The following is an 18,451-nucleotide window of genomic DNA, read 5'->3' as shown; positions in this document are numbered from 1 at the left end:
AAAATATGCTATAACCAAAGATGGCATACGTAAAGTGTCATTAAAAAACTAAATTAGTGGCACAAAAGCTAAATGCTATTAAAATCGTGTGACACTAGATTTTTAGTGGCATGCGCAAAGTGTCACTGAAATCATAAATTAGCGGCGTTAAAACTAAGTGCCACTAAAAATGTGTTATAAGCAAAGATGGCATACGCAAAGTGGCATTAAAAACGTAAATTAGTGGCACAAAGGTTAAATGCGATTAAAAATGTGTGACACTGAATTTTTAGTGGCATACGCAAAGTGCCACTAAAATAATAAATTAGTGGCATTAAAATTAATCGCCACTAAACATGTGTTATAAGTAAAGATGGCATACACAAAGTGCCATTAAAAACTTAAAATAATAGCACAAAACCAAAATGTTATTAAAGATGTGTGCCAGTAAACGGCTTTTATGGCTTTTTGTTTGTAGTGATCTACCACCTTTTGATGGTCACAATCGGGACAACAATATTGAAACCGTTGATTTCAGCATGTCAATTTTTACACATGCGTTTCATCGAGCAAGTGATGCGTATATATTAAATAGATTTCAACATGTAGTTTTTGATTCAGTTCAACCTATAATCACCATTTTTACCAAACTTCATCATGAAATTCAAGCATTCATGATTAAATGTGAATTGATTGAAAGTATAACCTGTAAATATGTTTTTGACAGAATTGATTATTGTTAGTTCAGCACACTCAAAAGTATATTTCTTAATTTTTATACAAATTGTCCATAAATAATAAATAAACCACTTCTAATTTAGTGTTTACACAATATAATAGTTGTTTAAATGTTATTGACAAGTCCTAAATAAAGAGAAAATCTTGAATAAATCGATGAGCTTTGTGAGTCATGATAAGATTGAGCTTTGTGTTGATAAATACTTTTAAAAAGTTGCAGGCTTAAGTTAAAACTTAGGATCAAATTATTTTTTGTAAGCTTGGCAAACCGACGAGACTGGTCAGGATGAGTCATTTTAGAAAATAGACCTGTTTTTGACGGTCGTTTTACAAATTAGACCTTTATTGTGAAATCGCTTTATTGTGATTGTGAAATCAAAGTCGCTTTATTGTGAAATCAAAGCGATTAACAATGTGTTAGAAAAACAAATAAAATTCAGGGAATTTTGAGGTACCTGATTATGACTGTAAGGAGATGCTCATGTTGTTACTGATTAAGACCGAGTATCTGTTGCACCATTTTTCTTTCAAGATGGTTGTAAAACCATATGACTCAAGTTGCTCCCTGGACCCATAAATACGCAGACCTTTCAATTGATAAAGGCTTTGAGGAAGACGCGTTATGCCTAAACCTTCTATATCTAACACTTCCAAACATTCTAAACTCCCAAGTTCCTCAGGCAATTTCTTAATATTATCACAAAAGGTGATCTTCAAACGTTTTAAACATCTCATCTTACATATGCTATTCGGAATATCTAGTAAGGATTCAGAACCCGTTATGCGTAGGACCTCTAAACACTCTAATTCACATATATTCTCAGGTAACTGCTCAAGAGCCAAACAAGAATAAAGTTTAAGTGATTTTAGATGTTTTAACATACAAATGCTATTGGGAAGACGTTGAAACTGTTGCCTCCACAAATATAGCATCTCTAAACTTTCTAGCAGCCACAGATCCTGAGGAATACTTCCTTCAAGTGTAAGCTCTCTTAAATGTTGTAAGCCAAAGATAGTTGCTAAAATGTACTCAAGGTTTTTGCAAACGCACGGCCCAAAAGAAATGAGTTTCTCAAAATTACCACTCCACGAAGATCTAAGTTCATCATATTTACATGTAAATGTAAACCTTGGCAAACTACGATTACGATGCAGTGGACATACATCAACTCATCCTACATCTATTTCAAATGTAGCTACAGAATCAAGATAAGATGAGTCATGCTCTTTGTCAACCCTAATATATGCAAAATTTAAGCAATGCTCTAATTTAAAGTCGACAAGGTTTTTTAGACATGCGGCCGAAGCATGAATTTCTTGAAGATAAGAACATCCTTCAAGATATAATTTCTCAAGATGTGGAGTCTTCACAAGGTTAAGGTTACTCACCTTAGAATGACTTAGGTCGAGGACCTTGAGGCTTAGACATTCAGCGGGCATGCGGAGTTCTACAAAGTCTCTACATCCTGTAAGATTTAAAATTTCGAGATGCAGAGTCATGCTAATATCAAAAGTTCTCAACTTTGAATAACTGAGGTCAATGAACTTAAGCTTATTGAGAACCTGTCATAAGGAAAAAAATGGATGATTATTAACGTAATGACAAAATATAACATTAAATGTGGTATTTAAAACAACAAATCAACCATTATTTACCTTTCCTTCTTTCCCTGCCCAGAATTCAGATATCTTTCCATCACGCATGTCAAGGTTAACAAGCTTATTTGCTTGAAACGTTTCAGGTAAGGACCGAAAAGGGTATCCATGCCAGCATAGAGATTGTAAGGCATCTGGTAAGCATTGGCTAACTTCATCATTTTCTAAATATAAATATCTAGAATCCATGCAAAGTAATCTAAGTTCCTTCATCTTTCTAAGACCATTAATATTAATGATTTCTCGATCAACATGCGTAAAATATAGTTGTATACTTCGTGTTGCTTCGGTTCCCTGCAAATAACAATAAAAAGAAGTTGTTATATATGAAAATTTGACATAGAAAATATAAAACACTCTAGTTTTCCACCATTCATATAAGCTTGAAGCTTACCAATTCATTAACCAATGTATCTTTAATTTCCTCTTTAATCCATAATCGACTATGTTTGCTAGGCTCGTTAGGGTGCAAACGCCGAACTATATTCCTACCCATTTCTTCTATGTGGTCATGGATGCCGAAACCGTCTCCAATGGAAATAGTTATTAAAGATTTTTGTTCAAGAACTCTTAAACCAATTCGAGCATTAAATCCACAACTTCCAAGTATTCTGGTTGCTCTATATTTCGTTTCACCTTTCAGTATGCATACAACATCTAGGAATATTTCTTTCTGATCATTTTCTAGACCATTATAGCTTAGTTCCAATTTTTCTAAAGTTTCTTTCAGCGGAATATTTTTTAATCTATTTATGGCATCTACCCATTCAAGTTCACTTCTACCACAAAGATGTGAACCCAAAACTTTAATTGTTAACGGAAGACCAGCAGCATAATTTACAACTTTTTCTGATAACTCTTCATACCCGTTAATTGGAAACTCTCTCCCAAATGCATGCCAACTGAAGAGGAAAAGTGCTTCCTGATCTGATAACAGATTGACATCATGAATGATGTTCACTTTGTGTGCTGTCAGCACTTGCTCATCTCTTGTTGTGATGATGATTCTACTTCTTGGCTTAAACCAATTAGGCATATCTGCTAATGCAGCAAGCTGTTCGATATGATCCACGTCATCTAGAACAACAAGTACCTTTCTACCACGCATCATCTTTTTCATCATACATTTTCCATCGTAAACACTTTTTACATCAAGTTTTTGATCATTTAAGACATCTTGAAGGACCTGCTTTTGCAATTCCTTCAAACCAGATCCTTGTGAACGCTCTCGGACATTCTCAACAAAGCTTTTACTTTCAAACTGAATGGATATATGATCAAAAAGAGCTCTGGCCAAAGTAGTCTTTCCACCACCTCCCATCCCCCTGATCCCAATCATAAGAACATCATCTGAATCTAGTTCTAGAGATGAAACCACGTTTAATAGCCAGGTCTCCATGCCTACTAAGTTGTCATCAACATTCAAGCTGATTAAATGTAGCTTTGGTGAAATGTCTTTAATAATTTTCTCAATGAACTTAGCTTCATGCCTGTGTTTTAAAAAAGATTCAATCAGATTAGTGAAAATCCCACATGGACAGTAAATTTCAAATCTATAATAGAGCGCCGTTAGTGGACCCACCTTCTATGAAAGGCACACTACAAAGATAATCATTGAAATGATTTTTCCGTTAATGGAAATCAGACAATCTTGGGATTTTATAAAAGATGTATTTTTGAATTAGTGATCCTTTTTATAATTCACATTAAAACTTGAATCTTCTTTGTCATCATTTTATTAAACGAAGCAAATTTGAATAAATGGCGGTTCGTTAAATCTCACGGGTGCCTTTGAGGAGATTCTAAACAATAATTCATTTAGTATTTATTAATTAATAAGTTAGTCTTATTTTAATTAGTCTTATCCTAAATTCTATTTGTATTGGATAAAAAATATGTTCTATTTGATTAGGATTTGAACCGTGTGGGTGTATGCACAGTTGTACACCCAGCCGATTGAGTTTGTAATGTATCAATAAAAGGGTGTATGCACAGTTGTACACCCAGCCGATTGAGTTTGTAATGTATCAATAAAACACATTGAACCGTTTGTTGATGTATTGTGGTGTTTGATCAGTAGCTTGTAGCCAAAGGTTTCTTTTGTTCGTTCAAGAAGCAATTGCAGGTTGAAGGTTCGTGTTCTTGTAATCTTGTTTGTGTTGCAGAATCTAGCTCTTCTTCTACAGTTAATCACTTATGAAACTGGTTCTAAGGTTAACACATTTCTTAATTTTTAAACAGATTTTGAAAACCCCATATTTTAATTGCCCCGTGCGTATATACTCATGTTTTAACTAGGAATATGACAATATAAACGAGATGAAGGTATTACCCATCAAAGGAATTCGTCAATTCCCATCCTGCAAGACCGGTTGCCTCTTCCATGGCACGTCTCCATCTTGCAACATCATCTTCATTTTCCTGTTTAACAAATTGCAAAACTTTCTTAGTATTAACTTTTACAAATTTAAAACGGAAATATTTTTATTTTTTCTGTTAACAAATGCAAAATGCAATGATAAAGATACTACATCTTCCACCATCCTCTTCCTCTTTCGTGGGAACCACTTAAAGAAGGAGAACAGCCCGCTGCCCTTTTCATGTTTGGCAACAAGTTTTGCAAAGGCTTCTCCAACTGCCCCACTTTGGTGGCGGACTTCGGTGGGTTCCACATCATAGAAGACCGGGTAAGCAGTCCGCTCCTGCGTCTTCTGGCACTCCATAATCTTTACGAGCTCGTTTAAGCACCATGATGAAGACGCATAGTTCTTGGAGAAAACAATGATGTGAATTCTCGAGTCTTCAATGGATCTTACGAGCTGCTCATTGATTCTTTCCCCTTTTTCGATTTTTTCATCGCCTTTGTATGTGGTTATGCCTCTATTGCAAAGCGCATGATACAGATGATCAACAAAGGTCTTACGGGTGTCTTCTCCCCTAAAACTTAAGAAAACATCATATTTGAAGCTTTTTTCAAATGATGAAGCTGAAATAGAAGCCATTGAATGCATTATGCTTCAAAGCCTTCAAGGATCTCAATAAAACGAAATCTGATTGCAAACAAACTTGTAAGAAATGATAGAATAACTTGGAGAGAGTAAAGCCTCTTATTTGGTCTAGATAAGATTCATGTTCTTTGTAAGTTGTAATACCTTTTTGGTGGAGAGCATTATAGAGATCATACTTGAATTTAAGCTTAATTGGGGGAAAGTTTATGAACTGAATGTGAATGGGGAAAAGTAGATGCCTTCAAGAGCTGATATTTTCAGTGGAAAAATATGTGAGGTTTACATGTAGAGAGTAAAGGCAACTTTTTTGATCAAGATAAGATTCCTTGTCTGCTTTTTTAACAAAAAAGAAAAAAAAAAAAAGGATATAAATAATTAGTTACATAAATAACACATAAAGTAAATCTGTTAAATAGCCCTGTTACGTACTGTTCAATTTTCTAAGTAACTCCTGAACAATATAAAAATATTTTAATATTTGATGTATTTTAGGAATCATACAGGGAATATATTTAATCTAGGACTATGATTAAAAAACATATGTATTACATGAAAAGGAAATAACAGTTTAAAAAAAGCAGTCTCAGACCCCTGCTAACAACTTCATTGACTTGATTTTTGAGCAAAAGTTTAAGCACAAATGCAACTGTTCCGTTATTTAGAAGCTTTCGATAATTAGATAAGAGCATTTTCATTATAATAAAGTGCTCCGGGGACTTGATTGATTTTTATAGAAGTTTAAAAGCTAAAATAGTAAATTCATAATGTTAAACATATTGTGTAACAGTAAAAATAATTAGTTTAGTTGACTTAAAAAATATGTGAAATTCGTTTATACTTTTATTAAACTTTAATACATTTTTGATTTTTCATATAGCGTAATGAGGGGCGAGGCGAGGCTCGTTTACACCCATTAGCCAACCCATCCAACATTGTGTAAATAAGCTATTTTGACCCGTTCTTTTCAACTCAAGCTAATATAAAGAACACTGGGCTCTTGTAATCTTACTACACAATTAAATGTAAACGCCAACCTGTCATGTTCTTACTTCAATTTGCATAGGTTAGTTGCTTCATTAGAGGCTTGATCTGAAATACACTTCTTTGTCTCCTTTTCTTGTTGGAAGCTTGTGTGGCCTATCTTTGAAAAAATTTTCAATCATTTTATGGTAAAATCCATTCATGAACAAATTAGACAAGAAACAAGGTTTGATTGATCAAAATGCTATCTACACAATGTCAATATGCGAATGATTAAATACGAGTCCTAATAGAAGAGGGGCATTTGCTTGAAAGGAATAATATAGTCATTTTAACCCGTTTCACACGTGGTTTTGGTTTTTTTAGTCTATCATTCTTATAGATGAAACATGACGCAAATCAACCCATTTATAAGCAAATGGATTGAGAATTCCATGGGTATGTTATTTATAATAATTACTTCCAGGTTTCACCTGCTCTATGTGGTATTTATGGCACTCCATGGTTATTTATAATAATTACTTCCATTTTGACCATTCATAATCTGTTGACCACCACTGACTTTTTTGTCAACCTTAATCGACAAAAAGTTTCTTTTTACCAAAAAAGTCAACACTTTCAACGAAGTCAAAATTGGTTTAAATGTCAATATTAACCAAAAAAAAACCTTTTACTACTGGATGTATGCAACCTGTTCAATATTTAGACATGGTTTGTGTTCGATTTTTTTTAATTACAATAAAAAATAAAAAAAAAATGTATATTTCTCATATGGTTGACATGTTTAAACTCATTCACCCCATTCATTACAACTTCTCCTCAACCAGTTAATTCAATTAAATATATGAATTAACGGGCATAATATTCAAAAGTCTTTTTTGGCAAAACTTAAAATTTACACAAATATAAAATTCAATGCAAGCAATCCACAAGAATGTATTAAAAATTACATAAGGTCGCAAAATCCACACAGGACTTTTAACATGTGTTGTGCATGTATGTTCCCATCACATATAACTCACTGAAAGTTTAGCTCAAGCACAATCAACGAGTATTATTGCAGCTAATAGTTTAGAGCTCCTTTAATCCTGCAATGAGATTTCCTAAAAATTTGGGGGCCTTAAGCAGCCGCTTGATTTCACTTACCATTTAACCGGGCCTGCAAACAGTCAATATACAAGTTTTATACATGGATTGAGATAAATGCTGATTTAGAAAGAAAAAAACAACACACACATCATGGAATGACAGGTTTTGGTTTGGACTTTTGGGTTCATTTAGAAAGAAACTCTTTTCCTTTTCTATAAATTTGGAAAGGGCACAACTTGTGTGTTTTACCAAAATGAGACCCTTAAAACCCGAGCCTGGATCGAAATCCCTGTAGAAGCTCGGTTGGTATCTGGTTACTGGTCTGTTCAAATCACCACATAAAATGAAAGTACAGAAGGCAATATAGTGAAAGTCATTTAGTCAGTTTCTGATTAGATGATGAAAATTCCCACATGTGCATTTTGTCGAAACTGATTCAATTCAGCCTCATAATCACCAGTTTAAACAAACATCAAAATTTAATTCAAGCACTTATCATTAATTGTGAATTGATTGTAACTATAGCATGCACAATTTTGAAGCTAATTTGTGTATCATGATACCAAACAAATGCAAACCGAACAATCTAACTTGCTTTATCGTGCTTTTAAAACAGAAAAGAGTAGTGATTAACAGCGTGGCAAACAATAAATAAATATGACGGAATTTTGATTTACCTGTTTCACCGATTAAGAGTTAGATATTAGTCGTAGCTATCATGACTGAGATACTCATGTTCTTCACAGCTCTACCCGGTAGAAGATGCCACAAATCAATTCTGCCATGGATGTAAAACCATTCAACTCAAGTTGCTCCCTGGACCCATAAATACGCAGACCTTTCAATTGATAAATGCTACGTGGAAGACGACCTATGCCCGTACCATATATATCTAACACTTTCAAACATTCAAAACTCCCAAATTCCTCTGGCAATTTCTTAATTTTATCACAAAACCCAAGCTGTAAACATTTTAAACATTTCAGCTTACATATGTTGTCTGGAATATCTAGTAAGGATTTGCACATCCATATGATGAAGTTCTCTAAGCACTCTAATCTGCATATATTCTCAGGTAACTGCTCAAGAAGCAAACACTTAAAAAGTTTATGCGATTTTAGATGTTTCAACATACAAATGTTATCCGGAAGACGTTGAAACTGTTGCACCTTCAAAGATTGCTTCTCTAGACTTTCTAACTGCCACACATCCCGACGACTACCTCCTCTAAGTGTAAGCTTTCTTAAATGCTTTAAATCACCAATTGTTGCTAAAATATACACAAGGTTTTCACAAACGCATGGACCAAAAGAAAGAAGTTTTCCAAAATTTCCGCTCCACGAGCATCTAGGTTCATCATATTCAAAGTCAAACCAAAACTTTGGCAAATTAAGTCTAGGATGCAGCCGGCATACATTTATGCAACTTACATTTATTGTTACTGTAACTATAGAATCAAGAACTGCTGATCTGTGCTTTTTGTCAACCATAAAATATTCAAAGTTTAAGCAATCAATTAACCGAAAGTCGACAAGGTTTTTTAGACATACCACTGGAGCGTGAATTTCTTGAAGATAAGAACATCCTTTAAGATATAATCTCTCAAGATGTGGAGTCCGTCCAAGGTTAAGGCTACTCACCTTAGAATGACTTAGGTTGAGGAATTTGAGGCTCGGACACTCGACGGGCAATTGAAGTTCTGTAAAGTTTTTTTAACGCTTCGAGATATGGAGTCATGCTAAGGTCAAAGGTTCTTAGCTTTGAGTTGCTAAGGTCAAGGAATTTAAGCTTATTAAAAACCTGCCATAAGGAAAAAATGGATGAATATCAATGTAATAACAAAATATAGAACAATATGCATTAACCAAAACAACCGATCAACCATTATACTACCTTTCTTTCTCCCCCTTCCCAGATGTTAGATATTTTGCTCTCACGCAATTCAAGGTTAACAAGCTTATTTGCTTGAAATGTATTAGGTAAAGATTGAAAAGGGTATCCACGCCAACATAGAGATTGTAAAGCATCTGGTAAGTATTGTCTACCTTCATCAACTTTTGTTGATGCATCAACATCCACGTCAATTAATCTAAGTTCCTTCATCTTTCTTAAACCTTTCATAATAATTTCAGGATGGAGGCTGGAATATCCCACTTTAATACTTCTTGTTGCTTCGGTGCCCTACAAATAATAATAATAACAACAACAACAACAACAACAACAACAACAACAACAACAACAACAAGCTGGTATGAAAATTTGTTACAACAAATAAAAAAATGTCCTAGTTTTCCACATTTCATATAAACTTGAAACTTACTGATTCATTAACCAATATATCTTCTATTTCCTCTATAATCCATAATCGACTATGTCTGCTTGGCTCGTTAGGGTGCATACGACGAACAATATTCCAGCCCATTTCTTCTATATGATCATGGAAATCTAAACGGTTTTTAAATGAAATAGTAATCAAAGATTTTTGCTCAAGAACACTTAAACCAATTTGAGCATTAAATCCACAACTTTTAAGTATTCTGATTGCATGATCTTTCTCTTTACCTTTCAATATGCATACAACATCTAGAAATATTTCTTTCTGATCATTCTCTAGACCATTATAGCTTAGTTCCAATCTTTTCAAAGTTTTTTCCAACGGAATTGATTTTAGTCTTTCTATGGTATCTACCCATTCGGGCTCACTTCTGTTACAAAGATGTGAACCCAAAACTTTGATTGTTAAGGGAAGACCAGCAGCATACTGTACAACTTTTCTAGATAGCTCTTCATACCCATGAACGGGAATCTCTCTCCCAAATGCATGCCTACTAAAGAGGCAAACCGCTTCCTCATTTGATAATAGACTGACATCATGAATGAAGTTCACCCGGTGTGCTAACAACACCTGCTTATCTCTTGTTGTGATGATGATTCTACTTCCTGGCTTAAACCATGTAAGCTCACTAGCTAACGCCTCAAGTTGGTCGATATCATCCACATCATCTAGAACAACAAGAACTTTTCTACTACACATCATCTTTTTCATCATATATTTCCCGCCAGAAACGCTAGTTACATTAATGCTTTGATCATTTAACACATCTTTAAGGATCTGCTTTTGCAATTCCTTCAAACCAGACAAAGAGCCTTTTGAGACTTCTCTAACATTCTCAACAAAGCTTTTACCTTCAAACCAAATGGATATCAGATCAAAGATAGCTCTCGCCAGAGTGGTCTTCCCACCACCTCCCATCCCCTTGATCCCTATCATGTGAACATCATCGGAGACACTTTGTAAAGATGGAACTACACGCTTTACCCGGGTTTCCATGCCTACTAACTTCGCATCAATGCTTGAATTAATGAAATGTAACTTCAGTGAAATTTCTTGAACAATTTGTTGGATAAATTTAGCTTCATGCCTGTACGTAAACGAATATTCAATTGGAGCACTCAAACTTCCACATGAACAAATCTATAGCATACAATCAGATTAGTAGGAAACAAATGCGAAGAATACAAGATGAAGGAATTACCCACAAAAAGTTTTTTTCAACTCCATCCCAGCTAAGCCGGCTGTTTCTTTCATAGCACTTCTCCATCTTGCAACATCTTCATTTTCCTGTGTTCGCAAAGTGCAAAAACTTTGGTATCAACAAGATTTTACACAACATTTGAATTGAAAACTTCTGGTATTCTAAAGAACAAATGGTTCACTGAATAATACAGATACAATAGGAGTGATAAAGATGCTACCGGATCAATTGTGGAATCGTCTGATGAAGAAGAAAAAGATCTGTTGCAGCAAAATGCTACATCGGAACAAAGATAGTCGAGAGGCAGAAACGCATTCGAATTGTCTTTTACATATTTAGCAAAGGCTTCACCAACTGCCCCACTTTGGTGGCGGACTTCGGTGGGTTCCACATCGTAGAATATGGGGTAAGCAGTCTGTTGCTCGTTCGTCCTCTGGCTCTCCATGATCTGCACAAGCTCGTCTAAGCACCAAGATGAAGATGCATGGAGAAAACAATGATGTAAAATCTCGAGTCTTTAATGGATCGGATGAGCTGGTCGTTGATCCTTTCCCCTTTCTGGATTTTTTCATCTTCTTTATAAGTTATAATGCCTTTCTGGTGGAGGGCGTTATAGAGATGATCAACGAAGCCCTTACGGGTGTCTTCACCCCTAAAACTTAAAAAGACATCATACTTGAATCTATATTGAACTGATGAAGCTGAAGTAGATGCCATTGAATATAAGCTTAAAGGATCGGAAAATGAAATCTTTATTTATTGGGAAGTGGATGCCTTCAAGAGCTGAAATTTTCAGTGGAAAAATATGTGCAGTTACATGTAGAGAGTAAAGGCAACTTTTTTGGTCAAGATAAGATAAGATTCCTTGTCTGCTCTTTTAACAAAAAAGAAAGACAAATGGAATATAAATAATTAGCACAGATAACACATAAAATAAATATCTGTTAAATAGCCTTGTTAAGGTTCAATTTGCTATGTAACTCCTGAACTATATAAAAATATATTAACATTTGATGTATTTTAGGAATCATACCGAAAGAAACAGGAAAAAAAAACATATATTTAATCTAGGACGATGATTAAAAAACATATATATTATATGAATAGGAAACAACAGTTTAATGAAAGCAGCCTCAGATCCCCGCTAACTACTTATTTCTTCATGATTTCTTAACAAAAGTTTAAACACAAATACAACTGTTACGTTATTTAGAAGATATAAGCATTTGCACTATAACATAATGCTCCGGAGACTTAATTTATTTTTTAAGAAATTTAAATCTAAAATAGTGAAATATATTTCAACGTATTGCGTATCAGTTAAAAAATTAATTAGTTTAGTTGCCTAAAAAACAATACATTAAATTCATTTATAAGGAGTTTCATTAAAATTTAATATAATTTTCATATAACTCAACGAGGGGCGAGGCGAGGCTCGTTTACACACATTAGCTGGCCCACCCAACATTGTGTAAATAAGCCATTTTAACCTGTTCTTTTCAGCTCAAGCTAATATAAAGAACACAGGGCTCTTGTAATCTTATTACGCAGTTAAATATAACCACCAACCGGCCATATTGTTCTTACTTCAATTTGCATAGGTTACTTACTTCGTTAGAGGCTTGGTCTGAAATACACTTCTTTGTCTCCTTTCCTTGTTGGAAGCAAGGTTTGATTGATCAGAATGCTATATACACAATGTCAATATGTGAATGATTAAATATGAGTCCTAATAGAAGAGGAGCAATTTGCTTGAATGGAATAATATAGTCCTTTTGATCGGTTTCACACGTGGTTTTGGTTTTTTTAGTCTATCATTCTTAGAGATGAAACATGATACAAATCAACCCATTTATAAGCAAATGGATTGAGAATTCCATGGGTATGCTATTTATAATAATTACTTCCAGGTTGCAGTGTTTCACCTGCTCTATGTGGTATTTATGGCAGCTTCATTGAAATGGTTAAATGTGATGTGTATCTTTACCTAGAAATTTTTTTTTTGAAAATCATCATTTGAATCTTTGATTTGTGTGCTACAGTGACGCATTTACTTTTCGTTGTTTACAGTTTCATCTATGGTTTACTTGCTTGTGGAATGATAATCTGTGCACAGTCCATACTATACGAAGTCGGTCGTTCTGCCATACCGAAAGCGTCAGGATCGATTAACACAATGATAAACACATAAATAACAACAATTAATCAAGAAAGAATTTGTGTATTGAAAGTTTATTTGAAATAGGATTATTAGAACGGTGGTGGCCCGAGGTATTTATACCCTTGCTAGCAGGTTACTTTTGAGCAAGCGTGTCTATTCCTAGACAACGTGATCGCCGATACAACATACTAACATAATAACTGTTTTGGTCAAAAATTAACAAACAGTGATTTCGTAACCAACTTAGTAATCGGGACTAGGTGCTTATAAAAAATGAAAGTAAAAGTACTTGAGCACAAGAATTTGTTGCGAGAATAAAACCCGTTACCCCTAGGATAACAAGCAAAAACCCCGGGCGGTGAAAACTATCACCACCGGTTTATTAATAACAAAGGTGATTACAATTGTGGAGCTCAAACTTGATCGTGATTACAGAGAATGCGAGTACTAGTAAGTTCTAGAGTGCTAGAGTGTGTGTTATGATCAGGTTTTGAGCTCTATTTATACAAAAAATAAAGCTAACAATATGTCCTATATTTAAGGAAACTACGGAATTATTCCAATTAGCCGTTAGCCCTTCAATCAGCACGTTTCCTTTCTTGTCACTCTTTATTAACTGAAAGTGCGAGTTTTTGGGAGATCATAATAACAATCTTTGACCTGGTAAACATAGAAAGAAGCAAAAATCGTGTTATATATATAATGTAATTAGGATATCAGTTACCTCTGAGGATACTGCATCCCAAATCGGCTCTGAATAATGTTTGCTGAGGATACTGAAAATCCGTGCCCTAACAATTGTCCCCAAATTTTAACAGCTGTGGATAGGCATTACAGCTGTAAAATTTTTGAATTTTGAATTTCAAATTTCTGCATGTGCGGTGGATTGCTGATACACGTGTCACTCATCCGTTCTTTGGGTAAACCCTAGATCGGCTTTATAATTACCCGGATAAATAATATCTCCATCCATCTTCTTCCACTGTCCAGGTAACTTTCCTCTATTCCTTATCCTCAAATCATGAGTCCGAAGCTTCACCCTTCCGGTATTGAGGATTTTGTATCACAGAATCTCCTTGCTAGTCCAGCAAGTGAAATATGCGTTTTTGGTGATGCAGACATCGCCAGCTTGCGGTCTCGACGATGTTTTCCTCCGCGAACAGTTTTTAGGCCTTTTGACGCCGTCATATCTTCTGACCATGTTTCAAAAATCTGGATATGTTTTCCTTTTTTGCCATTTAAAACTGATTTTTCCTATCCATTTCCTGCCTTTACCACCGAGTTCTTTTCAAGAACTGATCTCAGCTATGCCCAAACCATGCCCATGGTTTGGAGGACTTTGCTTGTTTTTGAGAGACTAATCGCCGATCATGCTCTCGACTTTACCCTCTCGTAGCTTGCTTCTGTATACGCCCTTCGCATGTGACAAAGGGGAATTCACAAAGGGGACCCGAATTCACGTGGGAGCGGAAATCCGAATTCAAAAAGAAATACCCGCACCTGTTTCCAAATAAAGACAAAGTTGAATAATCGAATTTCGGGGACGAAATTTTCTAACGGGGGGAGAATGTGACATTTGAGCCAAAACAAGGTACACCTTAGTACGTATTTACCGATTAAGCAAATAAACGCCTTTTGCGTAACAAGCGAACGATTAACCGAACGGGTCGGGTTATGACCCAGATATCTCGGGGGGCCATCTATAAGTGATATACGATCTATACAAGCTAAAATATTAGAAATATGGTCTTAGTTTGATAGCAAACAAGTTAAACGAAAACATGCTTGTTTAACTACCCTCTATAGATTTAAACGCAAAAGATAGTTACAAACCAAGCATTGTATCATCCGTTAAACCGAAAAAGACTTACCAAACACTTATTTGAAATGTTTTAAGCGATCCGTGAAAATATTTTTGATTTTTACAAACATATAGTATGTTTTTATAATTTTACATAAAACTAGCCGAAAAACACTCGTTTTCGCGTTGTTTAACGCACCCGATAAGTTTTTCGCGCCAAAAACCGAACCCAAACTAAATTTGGACCGGGATTTTCGTATTTGGGCTTGAGGAATCAGAAACTTGGGCCAAAATGAGCCCAAAGTGGGCCCATATAATCCCGATCGCAAACAGCAACCCCCCCCCCCTTTTGGTTCTTTCATATTTAAACTAGATCCAAGATATTTTTAGCCTCATTTTCTTGAAAACTCTGGACATAAGCTCTGTTCCAGCCAAAAACCTTTAAACCCTAAGGTAAGGGGCTTAAATAAGTAGCTTTTATGCTTGTTTAAACTTGTTTAATACCATAAAAACATGTCTTGGTTACTAAAAATCATTCCTAACCGTGTAAAAATCCTAAAAATGGTCCATAAACATTTTTTGATCATAAACACGGTAAGGAACCTGTTTTGATAGTTTTTCTGGCCATAAACACGGATGAAAGGGTTGAAACGGCGTTTTTACGTTTCAAAAGTTCGTTTTTGTGCACTAGCCGAAACCCTAAGTTAAGGGCTGTTATGTTGATGAAATATTGCTTGGTTTGTGATATAGGACTTGTACCTAGCTTTCTTAGAAGCAAAAGAACCTGAAAACTTGATTAAAAAGTCGGAAACGAGCCAAACCCGCTAAGGTAATGCCGAAACACTCGCTTACGGGCTATTTAGGTTAAGGTTATGATGTGCATATTATTAGGACTTGAAATTTTTCATGGACATCAGGGACCATGTCAGTGAGTCCCTGTTCAAATTTGGTAATTTTTCGACCATCCGAGAATATTTGGCGAATTTATTACCAAATTGGGACGTTTATTTGGGAAAAATAGCTAAAATACTTCAAAAATTATGAAATTTTTTTTGGGAACTCTTATTTGATGTATTTTGATCACATATGAATTTTGGGATCATTTGGAGAAGTTTAAAGGTGTTTTGTTTATTTGCATTCGTGTGAATTTTCACAGCCGAATTTGGGCCGAAAAGAATATTGCATGAGCCTTTTACATTCTGGAATTTATACAGATCGATTTGGAACATGATTTGAGTATTCAGGAATTTTTGTGGAATTTTTGGAAATTTTTTGGGGTAAACGAATGATTTTCAGGCAAAATATAGCTGATAAAATGAATTTTTATAAATTAATAAATCAGTAAATAAATTCCAGAAATATTTTTATTAAAATCTACATATTTTAACTGATAAGTGGTTAAATTTTCATAATTTAATGATTAACGGTTAATTAATTATGCTAATCTGAATATTAAACAAATTCAGTTTTTATAAAAACCGGCAAGTTCGCGACTAGTGAACCTGCGGGAATATCAAAACACCAAGAGTGATCAAAAATCATATTTTGGACTAATTAAGTAAAAATGAACTTTTCTATGAGAAACCTGGACAATCCGGGTGAATTGTGCGCGTTTCTTCAACTGAATAAGCGGAAATGGGCCCCGTGGCTAATCCGGAATCCCAGTAGGTGATCCTTCTTTATAACTTAATCACTTTATTAACCAATACATTTACCCAAGATTATTTTCCCATAACTGTTTTCTGAGCGCGTAAACGAACAACTTGGCCCAGCTGAGAAAACGGGAATCTGAGCCAAGTTCGGTTTTGAGTATTAGACATTGAACAACATCACAACCTAAGCCTATTGCCACTTTCTGGGCGTTCCAGCTACACCCACATTAGTTATACAGCCCAGCTTAGTATTGAGATTATAATAATATTAAAATATTAATATTATTATAATATTGATTATAGGAACTACTGATAGCGGACCGAACAAACCACGAGCGGATACAGTACCGAATATCTACTAAACCGTGAGTTTCATGACCCCACTTTTAAACTGTTTTATGAACTTTTGGGGTGAAAAGCATGTTTGATTACATATACATACCTGAAACATGTACTGATGTGAATTATCTAAGTGCTAACACCCGAAAGTCCCTACGATCACAGTGATTAACTTCGAGCCAGTGGCTTGTGAATAGTACTATTGGTTTGACAAACCCAAACGAAATCGGCCTGGTTGCCGTCTCACATAGCGCCGTTTGCACATGACCATATTTATACAAACAGGCTATGTAGTGTTAGACATAGCTACCGGGGCATGTTGTGGGCGGAAAGTGGCCACAGTGGTTGATTGAGCGTGGGAAATGGAGGCACGCAGCACGAACAGTTCAGGCTTCACTGTAGCTTAGCATAATTACATCACATACATCATTTACATACATACATACTTATTTCATGATTACAAGTGTTAACTTGTGAATACTCATTACTGTTTTCTTGAAAATCGTGAAACTCACCAACTCTAGTAGTTGACCCATTTTAAACTGTTTTCAGGTGTACTTAAATCGGAGTAATTTGGTGATCTGTTACTTGCTTGAAGTGTGTGGTCGATTCTATGTGAATAGAAGCAAGGGTGTTAGTAGTAAGAACGTTTAGTTAACGAATTAGTTTTGTTTGTACCACCTAGACTGTAAAACAATAATAGAACAAAGAAATGTAATATATTGTAAATTAGTTTGTAATGTTTCTTTATAAACAATGTGTTGATACCAGAGGTGTCTGTTACATTCCCGTTTTACGCTTCCGCATTGTACTAGTCGGGGTGTGACATCGCATCCATGGGTCTTCAAGATATCTCCTTAAGATCAAATCTGGTCAATCTCCATTGTCTTGAAAAACACCCATAACAATTGTAACATTTCGGATTTTTCAAACCGTATTCGTTTGCATATAACAAGACCCGAAAATATTTTGGATCATTGGTATTAATCAAAACCAAGTAGCTATATTCAATTAAGTTTCCATATGTTCACTTTAGGCCCTGTGTACTTTATATTATGTTCATTCCTTAACTATTTCATAAAAGATCCAATAAAAGACGAATTAACAAACTTTAGGGACCAAACATGTAACAAATCAAATCTCCACCCCATGTAGCCAGGGCGCTGCGCGACGGCACGACCAAGGGTTGGCCGCGCGGCGCCATGACCCAACTGATCTGATCGTTTGTCATTTATTGCATTCCTAGTTCGTTTTTGGCCCGAAATCGCTTATTTTAGAACACAATCGACTGTTTTAAGACCAAAAAAATATTATAGCTTAGATACAAGTTCACACTCCTTAACCCTTGATCAAGAACAAAACTTACTGGTTATAATATTGAATTAATCATTAAAGGCCCATTCTGTTCTTAAAACGAGTAAGTTACCATATTTAGTTCGATTTAGTGAATCCTATATAAACATGTCATATATTCTCTACCACAAATCATCCCTAAACCCTAATTTACCATT

General features: G+C 35.1%; 1 protein-coding gene and 1 pseudogene across 2 annotated transcripts; both read right to left on the bottom strand.

Annotated features, from left to right (window-relative positions):
• Window positions 1-1,176: 1,176 nt before the first annotated feature.
• LOC143598425 (TMV resistance protein N-like) lies at window positions 1,177-5,375 on the bottom strand (annotated as a pseudogene). The gene is made up of 5 exons (XR_013147109.1): window positions 4,905-5,375; window positions 4,706-4,818; window positions 2,768-3,863; window positions 2,374-2,667; window positions 1,177-2,280 (listed from the first exon to the last, which is right to left on the bottom strand). The product of XR_013147109.1 is annotated as a TMV resistance protein N-like (transcript).
• A 3,810-nt stretch (window positions 5,376-9,185) lies between these two features.
• On the bottom strand, window positions 9,186-11,725 carry LOC143598423 (TMV resistance protein N-like). Its single transcript, XM_077076642.1, has 3 exons — window positions 11,208-11,725; window positions 9,772-11,073; window positions 9,186-9,632 (listed from the first exon to the last, which is right to left on the bottom strand). The coding sequence occupies exons 2-3, from the start codon at window positions 10,780-10,782 to the stop codon at window positions 9,336-9,338; spliced, it is 1,308 nt and encodes a 435-aa protein (XP_076932757.1). The 5' UTR covers window positions 10,783-11,073; window positions 11,208-11,725; the 3' UTR covers window positions 9,186-9,335.
• Between the last annotated feature and the right edge of the window lie 6,726 nt (window positions 11,726-18,451).

The sequence above is a fragment of the Bidens hawaiensis genome, unplaced genomic scaffold (assembly GCF_021521415.1).
Source record: "Bidens hawaiensis isolate Kalapana, Puna unplaced genomic scaffold, B.hawaiensis_p1.1 tig00050100_1, whole genome shotgun sequence".
Taxonomy (NCBI): domain Eukaryota; kingdom Viridiplantae; phylum Streptophyta; class Magnoliopsida; order Asterales; family Asteraceae; genus Bidens; species Bidens hawaiensis.
The sequence above is the reverse complement of the archived record's forward strand: the minus strand, read 5'-3'. Positions and strand labels throughout refer to the sequence as shown.

Excerpts from the sequence above, each read along its gene's own strand:
- LOC143598423 (XM_077076642.1), bottom strand. The coding sequence starts at position 10,782 with ATGGAAACCCGGGTAAAGCGTGTAGTTCCATCTTTACAAAGTGTCTCC. Across the intron at positions 9,633-9,771 it reads ATATATTGGTTAATGAATCA|GGCACCGAAGCAACAAGAAG; the intron begins GTAAGTTTCAAG and ends TATTATTTGTAG.